This window comes from Lycium ferocissimum, chromosome 11 (assembly GCF_029784015.1).
Source record: "Lycium ferocissimum isolate CSIRO_LF1 chromosome 11, AGI_CSIRO_Lferr_CH_V1, whole genome shotgun sequence".
Taxonomy (NCBI): Eukaryota; Viridiplantae; Streptophyta; class Magnoliopsida; order Solanales; family Solanaceae; genus Lycium; species Lycium ferocissimum.
This window is the reverse complement of record NC_081352.1, coordinates 34,225,500-34,249,119: the sequence shown is the minus strand read 5'-3', so window position 1 is coordinate 34,249,119 and position 23,620 is coordinate 34,225,500. Positions and strand designations below refer to the sequence as shown.

General features: G+C 33.3%; 1 protein-coding gene across 1 annotated transcript; it reads right to left on the bottom strand.

The window, feature by feature from the left end:
• Positions 1-5,190: 5,190 nt before the first annotated feature.
• LOC132036127 (imidazole glycerol phosphate synthase hisHF, chloroplastic) lies at positions 5,191-14,688 on the bottom strand. The gene is made up of 19 exons (XM_059426367.1): positions 14,380-14,688; positions 13,700-13,782; positions 13,083-13,177; positions 12,528-12,631; positions 11,863-12,032; positions 11,629-11,743; positions 11,124-11,179; positions 10,999-11,037; positions 10,810-10,908; positions 10,032-10,094; positions 9,887-9,949; positions 9,685-9,767; positions 9,416-9,524; positions 9,244-9,297; positions 8,829-8,916; positions 8,212-8,249; positions 7,783-7,888; positions 6,723-6,889; positions 5,191-5,570 (listed from the first exon to the last, which is right to left on the bottom strand). Exons 1-19 carry the CDS (start codon positions 14,558-14,560, stop codon positions 5,511-5,513), a joined length of 1,773 nt encoding a protein of 590 aa, XP_059282350.1. The 5' UTR covers positions 14,561-14,688; the 3' UTR covers positions 5,191-5,510.
• Positions 14,689-23,620: the final 8,932 nt, after the last annotated feature.

The window sequence follows — 23,620 nt, the reverse complement described above, 5'->3', positions numbered from 1 at the left end:
CAGTTGATCGGCTACCTGAACTTTCACCTTGTTGGTGAAGGTTCGAATCCCCATGTTATAATCCCCTCCCGAATTTCCCCTTCCCCTATCCCTATGTAATAAAATAAAAAAAATAAAAAAATTGACTTTAAAAAATATCATTAGGACCTAGAAGTAATTAATTGAAAAGTTTAACATTAATTTAAAAAAATTTGTGAGGACTACAAAAGCCCTTGGTTCTCCTTATATATAATAGTAATATATATATATATATATATTCCTCTTTTATGTTTGTTTCTTATTTGGTATTAAGTACCCGTTTTGAGCTCGACTAATTTGCATTCGCGTCAGAGAATCCTTCTTTTTTTTTTTTTTTGTGGTAAAGTGTTCTCTGCCAAAGGCTATGAACTCCATTTCAAGGACTCGAATTCAAGAACTGTGGTTAAGGATGTTGACCGCCCTATCAGTGACAGAGCCCGGATTTTCACTAATTAAAGTTTAATTAAATATAAAGAAGTAAACACGTGTAAAAATATGAGGGTATTCAACACACACGTGCGCGCGCGCACACACACATATAGGAGGTAAAATGCTTCCTACGTACCAAAGGCAACTCTATTCCCCATACATGGTCTTATGACTTTGCGGAGACCTGTGTTTTTGGTAAACAGTCGCCCGGTGTATTGGAGTTGGAAGTATTTTAGTCCTTTAGCTATATCACATGATAGAGTAAGGTTTCTTGAAGGAAAAAAAACCACGCAATAAATTATCCCTTTTCTTATTTTTTAGTTTAATTTGCTTGATGAGCTAGAAACCATTTTCATGCTTTAGTGATGTCAATTCTAGTGTTTCCGGATAGAAGGAGGTATAAATATTTTAATTTCCCGCTGAGTATCCGGTACCCCTTCGAGACCTCGACTAATTCGGATTCGCGATGCATAAGACCTATTAAAGGAGAAATGCCCCTACCTAGAACAGACTGTGCATTGATTCCTATGTTAATTCCCTCTTTTTGTATCCGGTACCCCTTCATTGTTGTTGTCATTTGTTGCAATACAATACTTTCATTGTATTGCAACAAATTGTATTGCAACAAATGACTTAACATTTTATTAACTTGAAAGATCTTCTCCCAATTATATAATAAGACCTGTGATACTGAGTTTTTTTTAACATACAAAGCTATAAACTTTAAATACGTACGCATGAGTTGTTATATAATAACAATAAAAAATTTGGGGGCCTTTGACTCATGGGGGCCTAAACAAATGCTTTAGTGGAATATTTATTTTCTGTATAGGATATTTTTATTTTGTTTCCTTCTTAGTCATATTTTCCTAATTTAGGCTAAACTATTGACTCCAAATTAGAATAGAAATATAAGAACTAGATTATTTCTCTAATTAAATATCATCGTTCATTTGTTTGACATAACCACCACAAATTGAAAGAAAGCTAAATTTAGGATAGGGTTCAGAATTTACCAAACCAAGGAAAGCATCAGCAACCAGTTTTGCAGCAGTGTTTATGGTTTGGGATTCACTTAGAGGCTTCAATTTGACAAATGGGTTGACTTTGTTAGCCCAATTTATGGCCACGTTGCATCTGTTTGTTGCTGAAATGATAGTGGATCAGAATTTGGGATGAGCTGCTGCTTCCTTTTGGATTTTTCTAGCAATAGCTTGAGTGGCTGAATCGTACAAGTATTTCCCTACTTACCTGATTTGCTTGAATATCATGTTGATTTGACGAAGAAGACTAGGGTTTACAATTGATTGATGAAGAAGAGAGGGTTTACAAGAGTCTAAATTTACGTATTACTCTACTGTCTAATATGTTCAAAACTAATCCTCCTAAAAAGAAATAAACAACCCGCCCATTTCTACATGTGTACGTATTACTCCCTCCATTTTGGGCTTTTTCATTTTGTTCCAAAATAAGTGGTGCTTTTTTAGGATTTCAAGAAGAAATTGATCTTATTCTTTCAAAATTAACCTTATTTATATAATCAAGAATCATTAAGAGCTTTTCTAAGAAAGAGGTAAAATTTGATTGGGGCTAAGTTAGTAAAAATACTCCTAATTTTACAGGGTGAGCAATTTCTTAAGTGCATAAGCTAAAAACATCACTTGTTATGAAACGAAGGGAGTATAAACCATGATCAAAAACATTACTCCCTTCCGTCTCAATTTATGTGCATCATTTGACCCGACACAAAGTTTAAGATCTTTAACCAATGTTAAGAAATTTGTGTGGCTATAAATCATTTCATTAAGAATAAAGAGGAATTTAAAAGTTAAGTTGTTTTTAATAATTATAGAAAGGTAACACTGTTTTTGAGACAAACTAAAAAGGAATATATTAGTGCCCTTTTCAAATCAGATTTTCCACATAATCTTGAGCTATCCCATTCAACATTTTTCACTAAATCTTGTTTGTGAAATTAATTTATTTAAGTTCTCATATTGTATTTTGATCCAATTCTGTCAAACATATTCACCATTCCGTGCTCCTAAAATTGTTGCTAAGCTGTTAACTAAAGATAACGAGAACAAAAACTAAAAAGTGAATAAACTTTGGAATAAAGAAACAAACTTGGGAAAAGGAATAGTTATCAGCAAAGAAATGTCCAATTAACTATGCACTAAAATTCGAATTCCTGGTATACTTTAATTCAAATTCAGACTTTCGTCACTTAAATTGCAATTCTTTGATCAGTCTTTGACATGAGAACGCCTTAATTTAGTCTACGTTTCCAAAAGGACGCATTCCTTTTCAAAAATAGTTACTTTGATTATTATATTACCTTTTCGGTGGAAATTTATTCATGATACTAGTGGCATTTGGCCGTATGTTTCTGCTCAAAACTAAGATAAAAAGTTAAATTTGTAAATTTTTTTTTATTTTTTTCATTTTCTTTGTGACATTAAGTTTATAGAAAGATTAGTTTGATAGTTTTACAACTTTAGCACGGCCAAAACTAAGATTAAAAGTTAAATTTGCTCTTTGTGACATTAAGTTATTGAAAGATTAGTTCGATATTTTCTGCAAACTTTTAAAAACTAAAGACTTTCCATATATTTAGATTGCAAAAAAATATTTAAAAATTGAACAAAAATTGAATTTTCTTTACTTTAGACCTTCTTTTTTTTTCTTTTTTTTTAACTTTCAAACAACTACATGGCATAAAGTCTCTTAATTTTTTAACAACATCCAATATGAACTATACCGTTTTCTTCCAAAAAGAAGAAAAATAGTATCGTTCTAGAGATATCAACTATTTATGCTATATTTATTCTTTTTTTGAGATTTTAATGAGGTTACTTATAATCAAAGATAACTTTCAAACAAATAAAAATAAAATTTTATACTTACTAGTGTCTGTAGATGTCAATTTCAATTAAATTATACAAAGTATATCGAAAAGATGATGAAAATTAATTACTTTTCTTAATATAATAAATAGCGCATTGTTTTATAAAAACAACTTATTTTAAAAAATGTTTTTTTCCAAAATACTTTTCTTTTAAAAATCTTTGGCTAAAAAGAACAGTGTTTGACGAATTAATTTAAAAAAAACTTTTGAGATTGAGAATTAGTGTTTGTGGTTTTAAAAAGTCTTTTTGTATTTTTTTTCTCCAAAACTTTTTCAAAAAGTCTTTTGGGCAAAAGCTATTTTTTTTAGCTTAAAAACAGCCATTTCATCTTTAAAAAAATACTTATTTTATCCCAAAACTTTAGCAAACACCCTTATTTTTAAATAAGTACTTTATTGAAAAAATAAGTACTTTTGGGAGAAAATAAAAGGCAAAAAAAGTTAAGTAGACTTTCGTGCTACTTTCTAAAAATTTACGTGATGAAAAAATGACATTTTCCCTTTTGTTAGTTTAAATGGAATCTTATTTTATAAAATGTATACTTTAATTATTTTCTCAAGCACAAATGAAGATTCAATGCTTCATCTTCATTCAATGCTTCATGTTCCATTTAATCATATTTTCCTATGCTAACAAACACTGCCTAACATTTTTTTCATCCGCCCAAAAAAAAATATACAAAAAACATAAAAAGTATATTCCCTTTTGTCACAATTTGTTTGACATTATTATTACTCGAGAAACTAAAAAATTGTTTCATTAACTACATATTTTTCAAAGACGTTCTCAACATTTAAACTACTCTATCAAGTTCAGATTATAATTTTTTTTTATGTAATTTTTAAGTGTAAATATATATTAAGAAATATATTTATGAATTCATACCAAATATTGAGCCACTGACAATAATAGTACGCCTTTGCATTATTTTTTTAGATGAATGGAGTATAACCTACAACTTACATTGTTCGTTATGCTTAGAAAATATTACTAAGGTTGCATATCAAATTTAAAAAATAAAATATTATAATCCACCAAATAATATCCAAAAAAAGAAAGTTAATTTTGTTAAATATGAACAATAGGGCTAATCAACATACAAACTAACATAATATACCAATGAAGATTCATATTTCAATATTGTTAACAAATGATTAGATAAAAATAAATATTTTAGGTAACAATATCTAATCCAAATGAAGACCAATTTTATCTGTTAAATTTTTAAAGTTTCACACTGAGCAATTAAAGAGCTGTTAATTAGAGAAATTACGATTTTTTGGTGCAGTACATGTTTTAATCAAGGTAACTGCACATGTGGTGTATTCTCTCATTCAAATTACGCATAGTAACGTGTTTCTTTTAATTGACTTCATGGAATTCACAATTTCTTAAGTCTTTTAAGAGGAGTTTAAAATTTTCTAAATTTATCAAAATTAGGTGTGGCACTTAAGAAAATAAAGTAGGAGTAAAAATAAGATATATGAAGAAGTTAGCACATGTCACATCACCTTAAAAAAATTAGCCTAGGGGTTTTGTATTATCAAAAAGATTTTAAAAGTGTCTTGATATTTTTTATACAACCTATAGTAAATGAAACAATAAAAGACAAACATAGTGATAAATATGAAAAAAGACAACCTTTAGTTGGCAACTCTTAGTTGTAATCTAACCAAAGACTCTAACTAAGACTACAAAAAAGTTACATTGACCCTTATTATATATAATAAATATAATAATAATATAGAGTAAAATATGTTAACCAAAATATTCTTTGGGAATAAACTCATTCTCAAATGCTCAACATAAAAGAGTCTCTCAATAAAATGTATACCATCGCTCTAATCGAAACTTTCTGAATAACTAAGCACCTCTATGTCATAACCAACCGTGATGATATTCAGGACTAACACCCACACAGACATCAGATATGTGCAATACGGTGGAAATACACAAAAAATGTAATAATACAATTATACAATGATAACCTGCTCAAAATTGGCACAAAACTCGAAGAGTACAAGATACTGAAAGAAGAGGCTCTCCTTGTAGCGACAAGATAAAAAAGAAAAAGCTGACATTCAGTAGCATCAACTAATGAGGATTGGTCGAGGATAGTACTGCCTATTGAGTTGCTCGATAGCAAAAATTCTGTTACATTCTAACTTCTATGCCTTCCTTTGACAGGTGCCCTTTCACAGCTTGAATGGGAACCTGGGGAGAATAATTTATACAACTCTCTAGGTCAGTCAGATATCCATATACATGTATGCATTTGTTTTTTATTTTTTATTTTTTTGATGAATACCTAACATGTATCTATATTACAACAAGAAACTTATAAAATACTTTCTTCCAGGATCCATGTACATTACACTATCATACAGAACTTAGTTTTAAACACTTTCCTCCCAAGAACTCTAGTTCGACCATGTTAGTATTTATTTTCGCGTTACATTCATTCCTTTTAACCACTTAGAGAACCGTGATACCTTTCTCGGCCTTTTGAATAAGATAAAGTGTAGAGAACCGTGTTGAGAATTTGGGGTTGGGGGGGAGGGGGGTTCTGGATGGTGCAGGCTACCTATTGCATTCCCTTGTACTATACAGACTATCTTGCGTTTGGAAATGAAAAGGTTTTGCTGAAACTAAAAGCTACTGCAAAATATGCAACTTCACGCAATCTTTTTCTGTGATACTTAATAATCTAGAAGATTTTATTTTTTTGATAAGATGCAATGCAGAAGGACCTTAATAATCTAAAAGAACTTTCTCTTCAATACTTAGAGCCCGTTTGGATTGGCTTATAGGCTTAAAATTTGTTTGCGGCTTATAGCTGAAAAAAAATAAGTTGGGGTAGTCAACTTATTTTTTTTGGCTTATAAGCTGTTTTCAGCTTATAGAACAACTTTAGATAAACTAAGTTAAATGGGTCCAATTATTTTTTTGAGCTTATTTTAAGCACAAAATGACTTTTTAACTAGTAGCCAAACACTCAAAAAAGCTGAAAACAGCTTATAAGCCAACTTATAAGCCAATCCAAACGGGCTCTTAAGATCACAAATAGTAGCCATAGATATCACTTAAATATGCACTTCTGGAAGAAATAGAAAGCATTTTCAAGTGACGTTAACTAGCTGGCAAGCGGCAGATATCTCCTAGATCCATTTTAGAAGATATAAAAAGACCCTTTAGGCAAGGCTTTGCTCATTAAACGCATATAGGAGGTGCATGCTATCAGAGACATCAACCATCCACCTTTCATTGGATAAGATTAACATGTTTTTCTCATCTAACTACGTTTTATCTTCGTTTTGAGCTAACACCAATACAGAAGAAGGCATCTGTTTAATATAGCCAACTCACCTCCTTCCTGTGGAAAATTCCAGCAGCAAGGGCAGCAGAAGCATTTGTTTCTCTGAAGACCTCTGAGAAGTGTTCAACAGTTCCAGCTCCACTGCTTGCAATCACAGGGATGCTTACAGCATCTGAAATCAACTTAATTAGGTCTATATCAAATCCTTTTCCTTGACCTGAAAAGACATCAAAAGAACAATAATTAGGCATTAAAGTGTCCCAAAATACATTAAATGGATTGTTGCAAAAAGAAACCCACAGGTTGTATGACTAGACTATTATCCTAACAAGTAATAAACTACAAGACAGCAAACTTTGGAGTAGAGCTAATGGGTGAATGAAAATTCTGTCCTAATAAGGCAAAGAAAGAAATCATATCAAGAGTGGCCAACTATGCAAGTTTTGTATAGTTTCATTCACAAGTACCATGGATCATACCATGTAAGTTAATCTAGGAAAGAAATAGCTAAGATGATAAGAGAGGGTCGCCCAGATGGTAAGCACCCTCCACCTCCAACCCCAAGGTTGTGGGTTCGAGTCACCAAGGGAGCAAAAAGGAGGGAGCTCCTTGGGTGAGGGGTTAAAAAAAAAAAAAAAATAGTTCACCTTGCTCCTATAAAGTTATTAGAAGTAGCACGTCCCTTTTTGGTAACTAACTTGATTTCATTATCAGAGAGAACAGTGTACAGCACAAATGGAGTAATTGTGGACTTATAGTCCCCACAAACATTAAGGGAAAAAACAAAAATCATTACACAGACAAGGGAAGGCGTAATATAGCAAATACTCCTTCCATCCAATTTTAAATACAATGTAAGGTAACAAAAGTTGGTCCAAAGATTAAGCTTTCTTCTTTAACTTTTCATAGATTTGAACTTCTAATACAACAAAAGTGAGATCTGGGAATACTATATCGCAAACAAAAGCAGAAAGGATATGTAAATCCTACTGCTGCTTGGCGACTGTTACAGTAGAAATACCAAATTATGGCGCTGACCACCTCATCAGACTCATTCTAACACAACCTGAAATGTAGGATAAATATACGTGAAGTTCATGAACAACGTACCATCACAATCAATGCAGTTTAGCAGTATCTCCCCAGCTCCCAATTCTTCAACAGCTTTCGCAAGCTCATAAGCTCCAATAGGGCGGCCTTCTCTCCCACCACTCACCTTGAAACATAGAATTAAATTGAACTTCGGTGAAGATACATAAATTATCAAACCGTGAAAAACAAAAGATATATAAATTATCAACAGTGAAAAACAATCTTTGATATTCCATGTGACACCAATAAGAGAAAGATATTACAAAAATACAACAATATACCCAGTGAAATCCCACAAGTAGGGTGCGGGAGGGTAGAGTGTACGCAAACCTTACCCCTACCTGGGGGTAGAGAGGCTATTTCCGATAGACCCTCGGCTCAGAATAAAGCAAAAATATTACAAAAATAACGGTGTGTAATTTATAATAGAAAAGAGTCACTGCTCACCGTGCACTGGTACCACGCGTATTCTTCTGCATTTGGACCTGCAACCAGTAGACACACTTCAGTCAAATTAATATTCCCTTCTTGTCCCCGTTTTATTTTGGACGAGTGAGAATGTGAGATGACATATAGCAAGAGATTCTCTTTTTACTTCCCCAACATTGACACAAATCTGATAAGACGGTGTGCATGAATGTATTTCTGATATGCTAAGGATATATAACCGCCAAGCTATACCCCACAGGCCTGCTCTCCTTTTCTCCTCCCAGGGAAAAAGAGGGAGGGGGGTTAAGGAGCATCACAATGTATAGCTGGAACTTCACAAAACAACCTCAAATGTATAGACACCACATTTAGACAGCAAGTCTCAAACATATAGCAGCACATGTAAGTTGATGTTCATCTCTAATTACAATACCCTGTTTCCTGTTTTGTAAGTTGATGTTCTTCTTCCCAGACCCCACTTGTGGGATTACACTGGGTATGTTGTTGTTGTCTTCTTCATCAAAAAATAAAAAAAAAAGTCGCTCTTGGGCAAAAAGATTCTCTTTCTACGAGGAAACACTGGATGCAGATAAACTACTAAATTGCTTTGGAAGAGAATATCTGAATGCAGTTACCTGGGTTTCTCACTTTCACAGTCCTGAATTCCACAGCCTTGGGGTCCTTCACATACACCCTTCGAGGATCAATGCTTACAACTACGGCCTACAATATTACAATACATCAAACCAAATTCAACAATTTTTTAGTACAACTCATCCAATAACAATGAGTATGCTATTATACATGAAAGCAAGCAGGCAAAGGAAAGCACTTATAGACTAATATGTCTAAGTCACTCTTCATCAGTGAAGACTGACGAGAGAAGAAAAAGGTAGTTTCCACATTAAAAGTCAAATCTTGGCAGTTGGAAACCAAGATATTCAACCTAGGATAGTGACACAAAAATGTGTTATCATTACTAGCACCAGCATACAAAGACATCACTATCTGAAGAAAATAGCATAAAGTTATACATGACTTCAAATCTACCTGATTTCCATAAACTCGGGAGATTTGCTCTAGACTGCTCTTTCCACTTTTCACCTTCAAAGACAGTAAGCGAAACGAAAAAAACAGATTAATGTCACAATAAATAAGGAAGTATTTTTTTTTTTCTTGAAAACTAAACAGATTAATTTTCATATAGATGAGTATCACATACTCCAGATTTTAAGTATTCTTCCGCAGCATAAACGGCATCACTTCCAATAGAAATTTTGTCTGCTCCAGAACGAAAATATTCTGAAGCAACTTCCAAACTAGAGTAGTATCTGCGAAGTAAATCCATATATCAACTAGTGAACTTTGATAATTATCCACGTTCCCAGATGAACATTATTCAATTTGTCAACTCAGTTTGAGGCAACCAATATGGAAGATTCAAAGCAAATGATTAGTGATGTATGAACAAGATAAAAAGTAGACATAAACCTGCCATTTCCATCTTTGAAGTCTCTAATACCACCTCCAACGGTTAATGGCACAAAAACATTCTCTGATGCATACCTCAATACCTAAATGACAAATCAAGTAGCACAAATTATCACTAACCATCCTCTTGACCGGGAACGGTTTTAAATAATTTCCTCAGAATATTGAACTAAAGAAAACTATGAGAAAGTATAGAACAGACCTTCAACATTGGTAGATCGCCCAATGGGAAGTCTCGGAAAGCAGTAATATTTAAAAAGCTAACCTAAAACCACCAAAAACAACTAGTTAGTCTATCATCAGGATATGGTAACATAGATTTATGGATAACTAATGCTAAGGTAAACCTCATCTGCCCCATCCTTGTAATACTGTCCAGCAAGATCCACTGGCTTGCCAAGGTTTCTCACCTTCAGGAAAGACAGTCATGTTCAAATAAAGGAGCAAGTATTGGAAAATTAGAATCAAGTAAAAGATCCACATGGTTTCAGCATAAGAGCCATAAATTCCAGATGTCAAAAAAACAAAATATTCCAATACAGCTATACAACATAGTTAGATTACTGATCAAAAAGAATTAACTACGTGCATCAAGTAACTGACACCAAGAACCTTAAGAGGCCATAAACCAGCTAGCTACTTCCTCGTTATTTTTCTATTGCACCTTCTCTTTCATTTCGATATCTTACAGGTAGAGAAACCTCTTATCACATATGCCACCAGGTCTGGTAGCCCAAAACTTGCAACTTTTTAGCGTCTGTTTTCTAAACTCAGAGCAAGAGATTTGACAAACAAATAAGAATAAAGAACTAGCAAATTTTTTCCTTTTTACAGCGGAAGAATAAAATCCCTTCATTTTTAGAAAAAGAAGAATAACAAAACTTTATTTTCCTTAATCCCTTTTACATCTCTTGGCGATCTCCTTTTCCAAATAAATTTTGTTGTTTTTTTTACTGTTCAAAAAAAAAATTGCCGGCTCTCATTTTTATCTGGTGTTTGTGATTTAAAGTGTCCGCTTTCAACTGTTTGCAAATCAACTCCAGCATTGAACTGCTTCAAAGATTAATTTGAATTGACAGAGGTCAGAAGGAGCTGATGGTTAAACAATGACTAATGCTCACTTACCTCATTTTCTTTTGTGTGCTCTCTAACATCATATTGGTCTCCTTTGGTTACAACCAGATCACCTTTATCATTTGTCCTCACATCAAGACATGCAATAACCTGAGTAATCGCAAAATTCGCTAACTTCAGCAATACAAACAAATAAAAAATTATGAGAATCAAGTTACTACTATGAAGAATGTGACCTACCCTTTTTGCAAGTTTGGAGGCATTCCCTTGGACTAGCTTCTGTCTTGCATGAAGCTTTCATGTGTTAGATGCTTTGAACAATTAACTTGAGAAGTATAGCATTAAGTCATAAGCATCATTAATACCTGCGTTTTCCCAGATTTTGGATTCAAGAACCTCCTCAATACAGAAAGGCCAACATCTGGAAAAGTACTCCAACAGTTTAAGGAGAAAGTAATTATAAGAAAAAAAATTAAACAGTTTACGGGGATGTGTGTGTGTGTGATATATACATAAATGTGTGTGTGTGTGAGAGAGATCTCTCTATTTACAACTTTAATATTGTGCTTAACCATAAAGGACAAAAAATTAAAGAGGTTTATCTCTGTGCTCTTCAAAGATGAGAAAAACAAATTTAAGTATCTATGAACGACATGCAAAAGGTTAAAAAGGGCTTGAACTATTAATGATTTAAAAAATTGGCTATCTCCTTAACAAATTCTCCAATGAAGTTTGACTGGCTGTGTTTACATTATGATCACCTCCATGCCAACATATTTTAATTGATCAAACATAAAAAGGTTAAAGAGAGTTTTGTCATAGTTAACTTTTTCTTTTCATGCTTCAAAACAATTGAGGAAGTCACCATACCACCACTCTTCTCGGGATGAAACTGAACTGCATGGACATTTCCCCTCTGAATGGATGCTATGAAATTGTCACCATACTTGCAGGTCGATGATATCCACTCTCTATTATCATCTGACTAAATCAGGAGAAATGTTTGAATCAAGCTGTTTGCCAATTTATTAAATAAACTTAAAAAATGAGAAAAAAGAGGATGGAGTCACCATCAATATATATTTACTCAATGAGAAATAGTACCGGCATTGCCCGATAAGAATGTACGAAATAGACATGGGAATTTCCAATGTCATCCAAAATTTGAGTATCTTTTGCTATTTGAAGTGCATTCCAGCCAATATGAGGTACTCTGATCCCTTTAGAAGAGTCAAATCGTCCAACTACTCCAGGAATTAAACCAAGACCCTTTACTGATAAACATGTTGGAAAGTCAGTTTCTCGGATGAAGTAGCTATATGTTAAAACGATGTATGAAATTGCTGCAAACAAATAAATATATATTGTTGGAGAGTAACGATCACTTTGAGTTTGAAAGATGGATTATGCAATCGAAATTGACATCTAAATACACTTGCAACTGGAAAAGTGAAACCAAAGGACTCAATGTTCAATAAGGTAACAATGTAAAGCAGGTGGACGGCCCAATCAATTCATTTCGTAGATAAATTCTTATAGCTGAAACTGCAAGCCTTGGATCCTCATCCATGATAATATAGTCCAAAATATACAACCATTTTAAATACTGAAATGATCCTGTTTGTTATTGCAGCAGACACTAATCTCATAGTCCATAAGTTAAGCGTCTTGCTGCATAAGGACCCTTTTTACAGTCAGATAAAAGTGATTTGAACTCAGTTAATATGAAATGTCTAAAGCCATAAATAAACTAAATGTCAGTTTGTGACCTGGTCCATTTTCTTCACTTGACTCAAAAAGTAGCTGCAGTCCAAGACAAATGCCTAGGAATGGGCGATCTTGCTCAATGTAAGTACAAAGTGCTTCAGCCATTCTGCAGAACAATTTTCCCATAATTTTCAGAGAAGCTAAAAAAACTTAATTTAAATGGACCAACAAAGTAAAACACGAAAATCAAAATAGTGACACAGGAACTTTCTATAGACATGTTGTAATCTTTGCAAAAGCTTTAACCAAAATAAATTAGTACAATGTATTTTTAACAGGTCTTTCAAATATTTTGTTGTGCCCTTTTTAGTACCTTCTTGCAGAAGAAGTCTTGCAGTAAATACTAAATACTGGTTGATTACTCTCAAGCAAATACACGGCTTATCTTGTACATAGACATGGAGCAAGAGGTTGTATTATCCCAGAACCATGCTTGAGTTATGAACTTCTAACACGAGTAAAATTATCAATAGGTATTTTACCTGTTTATTTACAACTACAAGTACTTAACAAATAAAGAAGCCCATCCTTATGGATTATGTGGGAGAGAATCATACCCCTTCTTGTTTAGCACATCCATGGCAGGAGCAAAAGCACCAACCCCAGGAAAAATGAGCCGTTTTGCTTTCAAAATGTCCTCTGGTGTTTGGACCTGGAAGACATTGAAAAAATAAAGTACGGAAAGAGAGCAACCAAAACTCTAAATGCATGGATACTTTCTCCCTTTTGGTTTTGGCTTGCGCTTGTAATAAACTTTCCACACAATAAAAATAAACATAAAAACTACTTCATGATTCGTCAGCGATTAAGGGGCATGCTTATCCTCAAATCCTCAAAGGACAAACACTTAGGGTTGACATCAAAGAGCAAATAACATTTTAAGGGTAAATTTCCTAAAGAGGACATTCAATTGTTTGTCGGCCAAGACTTTAGGAAACAATAGCCGCGGTAATTCCAGTTCCACTACTTTATAAGATTGCAAACTTCATTTGTATGAACATAAGAGTACAACTGAACTATGCTAATCATGTGCATGTGGAAAAATTTGGTGCCATATATACATTCTTCTTTGAATTGTATATGTCTTAATTTCTTACAAATAACCTCAATTTAAATACTTAAAAAGGAAATAAAAGTCACAAAAGCAGAAAAGGAAATTAAAGGTGGAGCATACATCTTTGATGTCGAAACCAATATGTTTAATTGCATTCCTCAGACTTCGTACATTGCCAGCACCATAATCAAGTAGAGTTACCACTGCAAACAAAAAGCAATTCTAACAGTCAATAGATAATTATACCAACAAGCATTACAATCTCCTACAGGGCCATCATACAATTAAGACATCATCTTACACATAATTAACCGTGTACGTAGATTTGCGAATTATTAAGAGTTAACGGTCAAAAACACACCTAAACTATCACATTTTCACGAGTTCCATACCTCAACTATCCATTATTCCCTTTACCTACATAAACTATCACTTCCTTCATATTAAAACAAACCTCGATGCTGAGTTGACCAAATATTTGAAATCAATGACAACAGGCACGTGTAGGCCAACTCAGCATCGAGGTGTGTCTTAATATAAAGGAGTGATAGTTTAGGTAGGTAAATGAAACAATGGATACTTGAGGTATGAAATTCGCGGAAAAAGTGATAGTTTAGGTGTGTTTTTTAACATTAACTCATTATTATTTACAAGTCAATAGATGATTATAGCAACGAGCATTACAATCACGTACGCCGCCATCACATAATTGAGACATCATTTTACATATAATAAATGTGCATTTGCATATTATTAATTATTTAATTGTCAACATGAGGAAGAGAAATTGAGAAACAGACCAGAATCATCGGTGGAGGCTCGGACTGAGAAGCTTCTAGAAGATTTGCAATTGAGAGGTTTGGCATTAGGTTTGTAACGTAGGAAACGAAGAGATTGAGAAGATGAGGAATACGACGAAAACGACGCCGTCGATTCAGCTGTTAATAACTGTGAAGTAGAAGTGAAACTCGCCGCCTCCATTTTCTAAGCTCTGGTTTCTGGTTTACAAGTGTAAATTATATGTTATAATATGTTATAGTGAAGAAACGGCTACTTTTGGCAATTGGACTGAACTAAAAGTGACAGAGCAGATTCTAAAGATTAGTGTTCTTTCTGTTTGCCTTTTGGATCAGCTTTAACGTTAACTGGTAGTGGATTTTGAGTCCATATTTAGAAACTTATTGATTTGGGCCGATAGGTAACACGCCCTGGGCTTCGAGTCCATCTTTCAGAAATTCACTGAGGGCAATTCGCACCTTCTTTTTAAAGGGTGGTTTTAAATTTTTTTTCTCCTCATATTAATGTCTTTAAATTTTCATTTCCTTCATTTGTAGTGCTTTAAGTTTTGCCCTTAGCTTGGATACTGAGGTTTTGGGTTCGAACCCCCGCTCAAGCATAAAATAAAGAAATAATTTCGCAAGGCAAATTGGAGGAGTGTACGCCCCTCCGATAACTTCCTTAAGGAAAACTAAAGTTATGCGGAGAGGGGCATAACTTTTCCTCAAGACATAGTTTAGTTATGCCTTATGGAGCAAAACTTTCCTTAAGGAACTATGCCTTATAGGCGCACTTTTAATTAAGGCATAACCAAAAGTATGCCTTAACTAAAAGTGTGCCTTGAAAAGTTTAAAAAAAAAATGTCTCAAGGCAAAGTCTGCCCTCAGGCATAACTTCCTAAGGAAAAACTAAAGTTATGCGGAGGGGCATAATTTAGTTTTGCCTTATGGGGCAAAACTTTCCTTAAGGAATTATGCGCTTATGGGGCGGACTTTTAATTAAGACATAACTAAAGTATCCTTAACTAAAAGTTAAAAAAAAAAAAAAAAAAATGTCTCAAGGCAAAGTCCGCCTCCGGCATAACTTCCTTAAGGAAAAACTAAAGTTATGCGGAGGGGGCATAACTTTTCTCAAGGTATAATTTAGTTTTGCCTTATGGGACAAAATTTTTCCTTAAGGAACTATGCCTTATGGGGCATACTTTTAATTAAGGCATAACCAAAAGTATGCCTTAACTAAAAGTGTGCCTTTAAAAGTTAAAAAAAAAAAAAAAAAAAAATGTCTCAAGGCAAAGTCACTTCATCCCAATAACTTCCTTAGGAAAAACTAAAGTTATGCCGGATGGGCATAACTTTTCCTCGAGGCATAATTTAGTTTTGCCTTATGGGGCAAAATTTTCCTTAAAACTATGCCTTATGGGGTATACTTTTAATTAAGGCATAACCAAAAGTATGCCTTAACTAAAAGTGTGCCTTGAAAAGTTAAAAATAAAAAAAAAGAAAATGTCTCAAGGCAAAGTCGCATAGATAACTTTGGTTTTTCCTAAGATTGTATCTTTGGATCCGGCATACACTCTCCCCCCACCGTCTTGCGAAATTATTTTTTTATTTTATGCACGAACGGGGTTCGAACCTAGAACCTCGGTATCCAAGCGAAGGGCAAAACTTAAAGAACACAAATATGAGGGGCAAAATTTAAAGACCACCCCAAAAGAAGGGCAATCCGTGCAAAAAATTGATTCACTGAAGGTCTTGAGTGGTGTTTTGGGCCTACTTTGAAAGAAGAGTAACTTACATAAATAGCTATAGTTTCTAGGTATCTAATCAACCGTAGCTATTGTTTTTGAGCTATGTTTTACCTATTTTGCTTGTATTCGGGTGTGTTCCAATGCACAGTTCCAAAAATACAGTCAGCCACATACATGTGTGTATAGATCAGCCGAACAACACATACAGTCAAATACTTTACTTCGCCAAAATACAGTCAGCCAAATAAATATGTATATAGATCAGTCAAACAACACATAAAGTCAAATACAACTAGTTTGCCCAAAAATACAATCAGCCAAATACTTACAGTCAAATTTTGGAACTGTGTATCTAAATACACCTGAATACACGCGAACCCGGTAAAGCATAGCTACAAGTTGTAATTACAAATACCTTATAGCTATGATTTGTAATAAAATTAAAGTGTAGTTATTATACTGAAATACCTCAATGTTAGCTACACAATGTAAAAATTTCTTGAAAGAAATGGGAAGAACGGAAGAATTAGCACAGGGTAGCCAATTTTCACCCTATTATTTAAGTTATAATACAAATGTCTAAAATTAGCTAACTTGTAGTCAATATTGATAAACTTCAAACAGAAACGTTGTTGATCCTTCTTCGCTTCTTCTAACTTGACTAATAACATGGAGAAAATCTAAAAAACTTAACCTGCTAGTAGAAATAGATGTGGCATTTAAACAATGAGTTTACATAGTTGATAAATGAGTTATTAAGTGGTTCGATACTAACTTTGAATTTGGAATAGAGTGGTTATTGGAAAATGAACATTATGTTTGCAAAAAATAGTTTATTGGTTTCCTTGATACTTATATAAAGTCGAGTGGTTATCTCCTTGAACAATATAAAGTTTAGTGGCCAAATATACCCCTGTACTATTAAAAAGGGGCTAAATATACCCCTGCCGTTAGGGGTGTACAAAGCAAACCGATAAACCGCACCAAACCGATAATCCGAACCAAACCGAGAAAAAAACCCGACTAGTGGTTTGGTTTGATTTGGTTTGGTTTTAAAAAGAAAAACCCGAACACTATTGGTTTGGTTTGGTTTTAGCTAAAAAAAGTCAAACCGAATCAAACCAACCCAACATTACATTTATAAAATTTCAAACATATTTTATACGTAGAAATATTTATTTATAATGTAATTTATAAATGTTTCTTTAACTTTTTCATAGTTTTTTGTCTTTCAACATATTATTTCAAGCTTGGAATTAGAATTTTGAATGGTTTAATGAGTTTTATAGCTCAATGATATTAGTAACTCAAATAAAACTCAACAAAAATCAAATCAATAATAATGCTAACAGAAGAAATTCATAACTAACACTGGAATGACAATAATTTTGATATCTATTCTTTAGTTTTATATTAGTTTAGAAAGTGAAAATACATAACTTAATTTTATTTTTTTCTTTAATATCTAGTCATGTAACTAATACTTATTAGCCGTACTTATTTTAGCATGACTTAGTACGTTAAGGGGTCGTTTGGTATGAAGGATAAACATAAATAGTCCTGGTATAAGAATTTAGCAATTTCTTATCCCTCGTTTGGTTAGTAATCATGGGATAAGTTATCCAGGAGTAAAAATAGTGCTGGGATAACTTATACCTACCACAGGATGGAATAAGTTATCCCAGGATAAGTTATCCCGGGATAAGGAAGAAACCTCTTCTTTTAGAAATTATCCAATGTATAATCCTTTTAGTCCAACATACCAAACAGTCAATAAAAAATAACTCCAGAATAACTAATCCCAGCATAACTTATCCCAACGTAATTAATCCCAGAATAATTTATCCCAGCGTAATTTGTTTTTGAACCAAACGACCCCAAAGATTATGATCATTTTCTACAAGCCTTATAAATTAGTTGTATCTATTGTAGCATGACTTAGTACTTTTAGATTATGAAAATTTTATTTTATGCAATTTCATTAATTTTTTTCGTTGAATATTTTAGTACAATGTCATCTCTCATCACATTTTGTGTTGTTTTCTTAATAAATATCTTAATTAGATAGTCGTATCTTACTAGGACTAAAGAAATATTTGAAGTACAAGTTATATGTTTTGTATGAAGAGTTTACCGGAAAAAACTCGAAAAACCCGAGCAACCCGAAAAAACCGAGAAAACCCGAGGTTGAAAAACCCGACTTTTGTTGGTTTGGTTTGGTGTATAGATTTAAAAACCCGATGCAATTGGTTTGGTTTGGTCTTTAAAAAATCCGAACCAACTCGGTCCATGTACACCCCTACCTGTCGTTATACTCTTGGTTCGAATATACCCTTACTCAATTAAAGTTGTCCAAGGTGGACATCCAATCCTACGTGGCACTAGCATTTGATGAGGTGGACACCACGTGGCATGCCACCTCAACACCCCTAACCCATTTTACCTCTCTCCTCTATTTGTTCTTTCACCGCTAAGATTTCCTTCCCCTCCACCATCATTGCCACCACCATTGCTCCTCTGCTTCTCCGTCACAATAGTTGCAGCTCAAAGGTCTAAAAATGCAACCAATAAATGGCTCACACTAAACGGTAACTTCTTTACTTAACTACGTTGTTTACTTCCTGAAGCTGTGAGTTTTCTTTTTCCAACTTTGAGTCATATGAAGAATTCTCGGAGGGCGTAAAAATTTGGATTTTTATTTAGGAAATTGAAATTTTTTTAAATTGTCCCCCAAGTTCGCTTTAGTAGTCTAGAATTTTTCACCATTTTTTTTTCATGATAATTGATATAGATGCAAAGAGGTTAGATGAGTTATTCATTTGAAGTCATCCTGCACCGCGCTTTCTCAAGTTTTTGTCAGGACTGGGGGTGGGTAAGATTCCAGTGACTATAAGATAGGTGATAAAGAAGCCTAACAATGCTTTCACTATAATCAAGAGCTAAAGAAGTGTAATTTTTTTGCTAATTCACCTTCTCTTTCAGTTGTGACGGAAAAGAAGTGTAATTTTTGCTAATTCACCTTCTCTTTCAGTTGTGACGGAAAAGCAGAGGAGCAATGGCGGTGACAATGATAGTGGAGGGGAAGGAAATCTTAGCGGTGGAAGAACAAACAGATAGGAGGGGTAAAATGGGTTAGGGGTGTTGAGGTGACTTGTCACGTGGTGTCCACCTCATCAAATGCTAGTGCCATGTAGGATCGGATGTCCACCTTGGAAAACTTTAACTGAGTAAGGGTATATTCAAACCAATGGTATAACAGCAGGGGTATATTTAGACCTAAAGTATAAGGAAGGTTATATTTGATCCTTTTTCAATAGTACAGGGGTATATTTGGCCCTTTTCCGATAATTTTAATTCAATAAAGTAAAAGTTGACTATCCATGACAAATTCAACGCGAAATTGAAAATACGGTAAGGAAAGCTCTAAGTAATTAAACCTGATTGGTTAGATATTGTGGTTGTTGATTCCAAGGACTATTTTTGAGGGTCAAAAAGGTTCTCGAAAATGTTGGCCAAGTATATTTCCTCCAGAGATTCTGTAAAACCTTTTTAAGAAAAAAAGTATATTCACAAGTATAATATCCAAACAACTTTTTTTATGTAGGAATGTTTGCATCACCATTCACGCCTAAGGATACAAATAGAAGTAGTTCATTATAGTAGAAGAATAACATGGAATATAAAAATGGGAAAGAACACCAATGTCCGCTACACAAAAATAATTAGTCTTTCATGTCCCCCTTACTTTCATCCTCCCAGAATTATTTATCCTTCATACCTATTGTAGCTTTTGTAGGTAATTGTCTCTTTTTTCTTCTTTTCTTTTTTATTTCTACACTTCTTATCTTCTTTTCTTCTTTACTTCTTTTTCCCCATTTTTGTTCATTTATTTCTTTCCCAAATCATACTATCTTTATTTTCTTTTTCACCATAATTTGATTTCATATTTAATTCTAGCTCCTTTATTTTTATTTTTTGCTCTATTTTTTTAATTTCTTGTTCCTTTTTATTTCAGCTATTTCTTTGCTTTTTATTTTTTATCTCCGTGATCTAATTTCATTCACCTTTTTTGTTAGTTTTATTTATTATTCTTTTTTATTTCTGGTGATTTTTATTTATTTTTTCTCTTTTTTTAATTTCATTTTTTAAATTATTTTTTTCTTTAGTTCCTGTTTTTTTTTTCATAGTCTAATTCTACCTTTTGGCTCCTTTTTTTATTTTTTATATCAATAAGAAGGATAACTGATATATGGTTTTTTTTTCCTTCTATATCTCAAAAAACAACATATTTTAGCATATAATATACCAAATCAGTAGCAGTTGAAGTATACTATTGCGTATACTATGATACCCACGTGGTATATACCATATACTAACATGGTATCATAGGGACCCAATACCATTCCTTCAAGAAAAACACTCAGTCCTATGTGATACCCACATGGTATATATTATATACAGATAAGGTATCATAGAACGTTGGATCATTCCTTGAAAAAATACTACTCAATCTTCAAAGGATACCCAGATGGTATATCATATACTGACATGGTATCATACAGGACTGACAGTTTATTCCTTCAAGAAAACATTGAGTTCTCTATGATATCAACCTGGTATATCATGTACTAACAAGGTTTAGTAGATAACAGATTCATTAAAACGCTGCTCAATCCTCTATGATGCCCATACGGTATATTCATATACTGTTAGGGTATCATAGAGGACTAGTTCATTTCTTCGCGAAAAAAAGCACTCATCGGTCCTCTATGATACCCACACAGTATATTTATATACTGTCAGGGTATCATAGAGGACTGGTTCATTTCTTCGAAAAACACACTCCTCGGTCCTTTATGATACCCACACGATATATTCACATAACTTCTCAGTCCTCTATAATACCCATACAGTAAATTACATACTGCCAGGGTATCATAGAGGACTGATTCATTTCTACAAATAAAAAAATACTCCTCGGTCCTCGATGATACCCACACAATATATTCATATACTGTCGGGGTATCATAGAGGACTGGTTCATTTCTTCGAGAAAAAAAACACTCTTCGGTCCTCTATGATACACGTACGGTATATTCATATACCGCCGTGGTATCATGTAGACCGGTTCATTTCTTCGAAAAAAATGCTCCTCCTCCTTTTGATACCCACACGGTATATTCATATATCGCTGTGGGTATCATAAAGGATCGATTTATTTCTTCCGAAAAATACTCCCTCGCCCTCTATGATACCCACTGATTCATTTCTTCCGAAAAAACACTCCTCGGTCCTCCATGATACCCACACGGTATATTCATATACTGCCAGGGTATCATAAAGGACTGATTCACTCCTTCGAAAAAGCTCCTCAGTTTTTTATGATATCCACATGGTATATATCTATATTGGCAGGGTATCATAGAGAACTAATTCATCCCTTCAAGAAAAACACAACTCAATCCACTATGATACCCACATGGTATATATCATATACTGACAGGGTATCATAGAAGATTGATTCATTCCTTCAAAAAATACTACTCAGTCCTCTATGATACCCACATGGTATATCATATACTGACAGAATATCATGGAGGTCTGACAGTTCATTCCTTCAACAAAAAAACTCAATCCTCTAGGATACCATCGTGGTATGTATCATCTACTGAAAGAGCATCATAGATGACAGATTCATTACAATATTACTCAGTCTGCTATGATACACTGATAGGGTTCATAGAGGACTAGTTCATCTCTACAAAAAAAAAAAAAAAAAAAACACTTATCAATCCTCTATGATACCAACATGGTATATATCATGTACTATATACTGACAAGGTATCATAGAGGACTGGTTCATTCCTTCCAGAAAAACACAAATCAAACCTCTATGATACCCATATAGTATATGTCATATACTGACAAGGTATCATGGATGACTAACCCACGTGATATATCATATACTCGCAAGACATCATAGAGGACTGATTTATTCCTTCATAAAAAGAGCTTAGTCATCTATGATATCCATATGGTATATATCATATACTGATGAGTTATCATAAAGACTGATTCATTCCTTAAGAAAAAAGAATTTATTAAAAAAATACATCAAATAGAGTTCAAGTCTAATTTTTATATTTTAATTTATATCATTTTAGCATGTTTTATTTTTAAAAATATTACCAAAAAAATAGAGTCATATTTTAGATATAAATTTTGTTTTCATTTGCAAAAAAATAATTAAATTATAAACATATACTATTTTCTATTAATTTAGATTTTAATACATAAACTAGTGACTTTAGCATTTTTCTAATTATTTATTATTTTAATCTAATTATTTAATATTTAATATTTTTATTAGTCTAAAGTTAGTTAGTTAGTTAATATTTTTATCTTGAAAAGTTTATTTTTATTTTTTTTAAAAGAAAAAATATGATAAGAGAAAAAGAAAAAGTAATAGAGATGTCACCAAAGTACATCAACAACAAATGAAGGAGAAAGGATAGGGAAAGATTAAAAAAAAAAAAGAAGCACAAAAGGACAAAAGCAATAAAGGAGCAGATATTTCATTGCCATAAAAGAATACTTACCTAAGCAAAGGTCTCCTACACACAGTAGAAATGTTAGACAACTCGGATAAATTGTTTTGGCTTAATGGGCATTTCGGGTAAATAATTTATATGGGGGCAAACTTCGATAAATATACTTTGCTTTTGTGGGGCAGTTTGTGTAGCTTTCCTTATAAAAATAGAGGAATATAGTCACTTAGTCAGAGTGCAAATGAATAGAAAAATTGGAGTATGATATTTGAAGAGGGAATATAATCGTAGGCTTATTACATAGACTAGGTGAAGTCACTGCTTAAGTCAGGACTATGGCATTAATTTGAATTTCCACAAGAATATGCTTTATTATTCTAGACAAAAACAGCACCCATAAAATAGTTGAAATTTCCTCCACTTTGGTTTTATCTATCATGGGAATATGGTGAAAAATCATTTTCTTGTTACAAACCCCAGCTAACAAAGCTTGTCAATTCCAAGGTTGACCACCCATGATGGCCCTCGTTTAATAGTCAACGTGCTCTAGAGGTGAAAAAAATTATAATAGTTTGGCCAACTCATTCGAAATTTAGACGAATTACTTTATGATATACATTTGGTGATTCGATCTAACATATTGAACTCGAAATGACTCATCAAATTGTTGAGTCAAAACATGTCAAGTAATGTAATTTAAGATGTCAAATACAATTTAAACTCAAAACATATAAAATCATAAGAAGTTAAACTTTAGCTTTCATTTTCTTATTCCAAAAAGCAAAATAGAACAGGATGTGGGGATTTGATCGTGTTGGTTGTGGTGCGTTATGACACGTTATTTGTCCTATCTTCACCGAGCTCATGTTTGACGGGTCGAGCCATGACCTGTTAATGCATTTGACAAATTTTGTCTCTGATAAACACAATAGAACACGAGTAGAGCTAGAATTTTAATTACGGGTTCGA

What these genes read in the sequence shown, in the direction of transcription:
- LOC132036127 (XM_059426367.1), bottom strand. Translation starts at nt 14,560, where the DNA reads ATGGAGGCGGCGAGTTTCACTTCTACTTCACAGTTATTAACAGCTGAA. An exon ending in TTGGTTTCGACATCAAAGAT is followed by an intron (nt 13,178 to 13,699) that starts GTATGCTCCACC and finishes AATGTCTTCCAG; the next exon opens with GTCCAAACACCAGAGGACAT. An exon ending in TCATCCCGAGAAGAGTGGTG is followed by an intron (nt 11,180 to 11,628) that starts GTATGGTGACTT and finishes GTACTTTTCCAG; the next exon opens with ATGTTGGCCTTTCTGTATTG.